At 37.5% G+C, this 6,000-nt stretch overlaps 1 protein-coding gene across 4 annotated transcripts in view; it reads left to right on the top strand.

Moving 5' to 3' along the window:
• Window positions 1-940, top strand: part of FEZ1 (fasciculation and elongation protein zeta 1) — a 73,990-nt gene extending 73,050 nt beyond the window's left edge. For all 4 annotated transcript variants that reach the window (XM_074303890.1, XM_074303888.1, XM_074303892.1 and 1 more), the window contains exon 10: window positions 584-940. In XM_074303890.1, coding sequence (XP_074159991.1) covers window positions 584-600 — 17 coding nt within the window. In that variant the 3' untranslated portion in view covers window positions 601-940. The remainder of the gene's footprint in view (window positions 1-583) is intronic.
• The last annotated feature ends 5,060 nt before the right edge of the window (window positions 941-6,000 follow it).

Consider the following 6,000-nt stretch of genomic DNA (forward strand, 5'->3'; position numbering starts at 1 on the left):
ACAAGGAAAGTTATGGGACTGGGGGAGACTATACTGTTGTGAGAATTAGGTGAGGAACTGAGAATGTTTCACCTGGACAGGATAAGACTCAAGGATTCATGATAGCTTCCTTTAAGTATTTCAAAGGCTGTCTTATGGAAAACTGGTTTGATTGATTATGCCTGGTCCTTTAAGGTATACAAGGGCCAATAAGAAGACATCACAGAGAGGCAGGTTTCAGCTCTTATCAAGAAAATTTTTAAAAGAAACTTCCTAATAATTGGAAGAATGTCCCAAAGTAGCATGACATGAACCCAGAGAGTTAGGTTTTATTTCTGTACCCAAATCTAAATTCTAGGTGTCATTCGTAACTGGAGGTCTTCAAACAGAGGATGTCAAAGAGGAAATTCCTGTTCAAAGATCTTTTAATCCATCTTATCTACAAGTTCCTTTCCAACCCCGAGATTCTGCTATTGGGATTCAGTTCTCCTGTTGGGTTGGAAGGGTGGTTCTCTAATTAGGAGGGAGCAGAATAAAGTTCTCATGGCTGGTGTTGGGCAGGTCCTGTTATGTGTTCTGATTGATCTCCTGTTTTCTTTTCCAGTGCTCTGCCCTACTTAACCTTGCCCTTCGGAGCACCCCAGCTGCAGGAGGTAGCTGGGCAAGAGAGTCATTCCATCGCAGGGACTGCATGACACCATGTAACCTCCGACGTGTATTTCAATGTGTATAGCTTAACCTGGATTAAACATGAGCAAACGCGGGATCCTTTGCTGTTGGCTTCTAGTCCTCGTGATCCTTGGATGCATGAATGAGGGGCAGGGCTAGTGATGTCTATTCCTCTCTGCCTGGGTCGGAGGAAGACAGATGCTTTTACCACTGACTATGTATTCTGGCTCCAGCCCTCAAAACACAGCTTACACTACAAGACTAATTTTGAAATAAATACTCATTTAATTAACCCTTGTCTCATTTATTGAAGCATGTTTCAAGTTTCCCTCTTTCTTTCCCTCCCATCCATGCTAGGATTTCCATTCTAGGAAGGTCACACAGTTGACTCCTCATCCTGGACAAAAGATACCAACGCTGTTTTTAGAAACCAGGAAAATATAATTCAGTGCTGAACAGTCAGTGGGAAGATATGTGAGAGACATTGAGGTAGAGGCAAGTGAAGGCAAACACCATTTTAGGGTAGCCACAAAATCACAAAAGAAGTAACATACGATAATATTTCGCTCCTTGGTGACATTGTTGGAGAGTGGCACCCCATATTTTTCAATACCTCATTTAGAAGGCAGAGAAAAGGGGAGGGTTATCACCCAAATACCCTTCCCTGAAGGCTTTACCAGAAAATGGCAGTCCCATATGAAACATGGCAGCACCTTCTGATTCTGTCCTTAGGTAGTTGGTAGTTTTCTGTTTGTAGTGAAGGCCAAATACGCTGACCATCTCTACAGTACCGTTCTGGAAGCCATCTTAGAGGGGATCATTCCCTCCTCAGCCAAGACTATGAGCCATCAACACCTTTTTTTTTTCTTTTCCTTCCTCATAAAAGATAGTTACATCTTCCCCAAAGTGCAGATCCCTTCCAAGCTGCCCTGGGGCATCTCTAGAGAAGCAGTTTCCTCAGCATTGTTTCCTTCCTGTAGTCTGCCTCTCTCCCTTAATTGCAATCCTAAAACTTCAGTCTATTGACTTCTATTTGCCCCCTATAACTTCTACCAGGATAGGACACTGCTAGAAGGAAGGATTAGTCACAGAATGGAATAATAGACTGAACCTAATAAGATGACATTTAATCACAACAAAATTGGGTTTAAATTGGGTTAAAAAAATCAACTTCACAAGTGCAGAAGACACATAGCAAGACACACAGTACGTTCGTACTGGAAATGCAGATCTGACTTTCATCAGCATCTTGATTCCATACATCTAGTTTTCCTGACCAGAATCATCTCGATAGAACAGCACGAGCCCAGAGATCTGGTTTTCATGTCTATACCTGTCACTGATTTTACTGTAGGCAAATCACTTTACCTTTCATTTCCTCTTCTGTATAACAAAGAATGGGATTAGATAACATGCAAGTCTTTTCTACGTGTGCCATTTGATAGTTTTTTTCTATTTCTAGTTCCTATTTCTACAACAACCAGATTAAGGTTAAGATGGGTGTACGTCAAATTTCTACAGCACAATCTCCAGAGAAGCCATTGTGTATATCACACCAAGCCTCCTAAGCAGAATGTCATAGGTTACCCTTATCTATCAGGTAGCCTGGCAGTCCTGGAAAATCGCCCGAATGTCCCAGTTTTACATCTCCCCTTGCTGGAAACCCTCTTTGCTTCTCTCAGACAGGGGGGCAAGGTAGCCATTTCTGCTCCTTTCCCTAGATTTTCCATTACTCCCCAGCAAAATCCAATGCACCCATAGCAAAGCTTAGAGGAGGAGCTTCACACCCTTCCTTGATTTCCCCAGGGACTTTGCAAATGAAGGCAATTCGGTGCTATGGAAAGAGGACTGGCTTGGAATCAGAGGATCTGGGTTTGAGTCTCAAAACCTGATGCCTATTAGCTTAGACTTTGAATGTTTTTGAGGCTCAGTTACTTCACCTTTAAAGAGGACTAGATATCGTAAAGTGGTGGTGGGGAACTTTTATTGTAAAGAAGGATATGAAGGAAAAATATTTGAAAAGCTAGATGCCATAGAGAATAGCTCAATTTTAAAAAAAGAAAATAAAAATAGGAGAAACTCTCAGGAAATCAAATTTTAAAAGGATCCAGGCACAAAATCTCTGGCACAATGCATATTGCCAAGAAGTGTGGATAAAAACAATCATTTTTATCAGTGAATTCTCTCCCCCTAATCTGCTACAGACTAAATACACAAAACTTGTTTGAATGGCTTCCTTTCTCCCATTCTACTGGAGACTGAATACACAAAATTCAGCTACCTTCATCCTGCTTAGACAGAATTCACAAAGCCCAGCTACACAATGCACTTTTTGTGTCTGCACAAGATATCCTGCAGATGTTACACACCACTCACAACTAGTGATTAAAGATCCAGACCAACTTACATTAGTTTATTCAGATGCCCCCAAATGCTGCTATTTTGTTATATACTCTGAACAATCCTGGAAAAAAACTATATAAGCCAAAAATTGGATCCCAAGATGCTGAAATTTACCAGTTGTGCCCATCAGTTTATTTTTCTTTCTGTTTGGCTTCTCTTTTTATTTAACATCCACATTTGCAAATCTGCTGGTGATAAAATTGTTCCTGAGACCTCTAGGAAACTACTCAGAAATATTCTTTCAACAGAAGCAAGTTGAATTTAGGAAGCTACTATAAGGAAGAAAATTTATAGATATTGCTGTGATTTGATAGAGTAGTATCTGTGACCCTCTTTAGGAGGGCATATTCATTTTATTCAAAAGGAATGGTAAGGTGTGTGGAGTAATATTACCTAAGGTGTCCATCCCCAAAGTTCTGGTGCAGCTATAAGAATCTTAAACTGCCCCAAGACATTTGGGACACTGTATCTTGAGAAGATATATGAGAAAATCTTGAAACCAGAAAAGGAAAGTTTGGTGGAGGATATCTGGGCAAAAATCAGTGAATGCTGACTTAATATAATAAAAAAACACCCAGATGGAAAGAGAAAATAGATGAGGAGTTTGGGAAACAGTTCACAAGCCATACATGGAAACAATAGACCATAGTGATGGATGATGTCAATAATCTGGACTAAATGGAGTTCTCACTTTGCAAAAGTAAAATAGATAATTCTTTTCTAGCTTATCTTAGAAGTTATTTTGTCCTTTGAAAGAGAAAAAATTCGATTCTAGGAAAAAGATTCTTATCAACAAGGAAGAATTGCATGCTGGTGTGAAAGGGAATAAGTATTAAACACTTACTATTATGTGCAAGGTACTGTGGTAAGTGCTTTAGAAATACTGTCTCCTTTCATGCTTGCCACAACTCTATAAGAAAAATGCTATTATTACCCCCATTTTACATTTGAGAAAACTAAGGTAGACAGGTTAATTGACATGACTTAGTATCACACAAGTAATAAATATCTGAGGGTAGGTTTGAGCTCAGGTCTTCTGACTCAGACCAGCATGCTATCCGTTGGGAAATTTCAAAGAGACATGACTACTTCATTTTAGAATTTGTGATAAGGGAGAAAAAGAAATCCAGTCATAGTTTGAAACGAACACTACAGTTTTGGAGATCACATTTCAAAATAATTTATAGAAAAGAGGTGAAACCTAGTGGATGAATTCAATCTAGATGGGATGGGAAAATTTTAAGGAAAAATTCTGATATTGCAAAGAAAAACAATTCCAATGATAGAAAAGACAGGTGCCTAATGAGAACAAAATGGATGCAGAGAGCTTATACAACAACTTGGATTTTATAAAATTAATTAATTATCTTAATTAATTAATTTTTACAAAAAATTTATGCATAGGTAATTTTCCAGCATTGACAATTGCAAAACCTTTTATTTCAACTTTTTCCATCCTTCCTCCCATCCCTTCCCCAGATGGCAGGTTGACCAATACATTTGTTAAATATGTTAAAGTATATGTCAAATACAATATATGTATACATGTCCAAAAAGTTTGTTATAAAAAGAATCGGACTTTGAAACAGTGTACAATTAGCCTACATCAAAAATGCAGGCAGACAAAAATAAGGGGATTGGGAATTCTATGTAGTGATTCATAGTCATCTCCCAGAGTTCTTTCCCTGGGTGTAGCTGGTTCAGTTTATTACTGCTCTATTGGAACTGATTTGGTTCATCTCATTGTTGGAGAGGGCCACGTCCATCAGAATTGATCATCATATAGTGTTGTTGTTGAAGTATACAACGATCTCCTGGTCCTGCTCATTTCACTCAGCATCAGTTCATGTAAGTCTCTCCAGGCCTTTCTGAAATCATCCTGACCAACTTGGATTTTAAAAGGCCATTATAAAGGGTGTAAAACACAGGAAAGGGAGGGAATGAGCATTTATTTAGTACTTACTTTGTGTCAGGCACTGTGCTCCAAAATTCTGATTTTTTCATCAGGAATGTTTGGAAAAACTATTTCATTAAAAATCCATTTTTCCCCCTGTAGCATAATGTTCAGTTTTGCTGGCTAAGTTATTCTTGGCTGTAACTCAATATCCTTTGCCATCTGCAATATTGTATTCCAAGTTCTCTGCTCTTAAATAGCAGTGGCTGCTAAATCATGTATAATTTTGACTGTGGCTCCTCTGTACTTGAATTCTTTCTTTCTGGCTTATTGCAGCATTTTTTCTTTGACCTGGAAATTCCGGATTTTGGTTAAGAAGTTCCTTAGAGTTTTCACTTGGGGATTTCTTTTAGGAAGTGAATACAGGATTCTTTATATTTCCACTTTGCCCTCAGGTTCTAAAAACTCTGAGCAATTTTCTCTTTAAGATTTCTTGAAATAGAATGTTTAGGTTTTTCTTTTCTTTCTTTCTTTTTTTTTCTTTTTCATTTTTTTTTTTTTTGTCATGGCATTCAAATAGTACAATGATTTAATTTTTTTTTCTCAATCTGTTTTACAGATTAATTGTTTTTACTACGAGACACTTTAGATTTTCTTCTATTTTTTTCAGTCTGATTTTGTTCGAATATTTCTTATTATCTTGTGGATTAATTGGAGCCTTTTTGGTCCAGTTAAATTTTAAGGGAGTTTGTTGCTTGGGCAAGGTCTAGTAACTCTTGAATCGAACTATTTTCTTTCCATTTTTTAATAGTTTTCATTTCTTTTCCAAAAATTTTAAAAAGTGTTCTCACTCCATTTATCAGAAATATTTTTAAATTCTTTTGTTCCCTTTAACTGCTGCTTCATCTCAGAATAATCATTGAATTCATACACAAGCTATATTTTTTTCCAAAGACTTTTTTTTTTGTAAATGTTTTGTACTAATTCTCTTCTTTTGGGTTTATATCTTGAGTTTCTTTGCCCTATATTACCTCTTTATGATGGGGTTCTTTTTT

This window comes from Sminthopsis crassicaudata, chromosome 3 (assembly GCF_048593235.1).
Source record: "Sminthopsis crassicaudata isolate SCR6 chromosome 3, ASM4859323v1, whole genome shotgun sequence".
Lineage (NCBI taxonomy): Eukaryota > Metazoa > Chordata > Mammalia > Dasyuromorphia > Dasyuridae > Sminthopsis > Sminthopsis crassicaudata.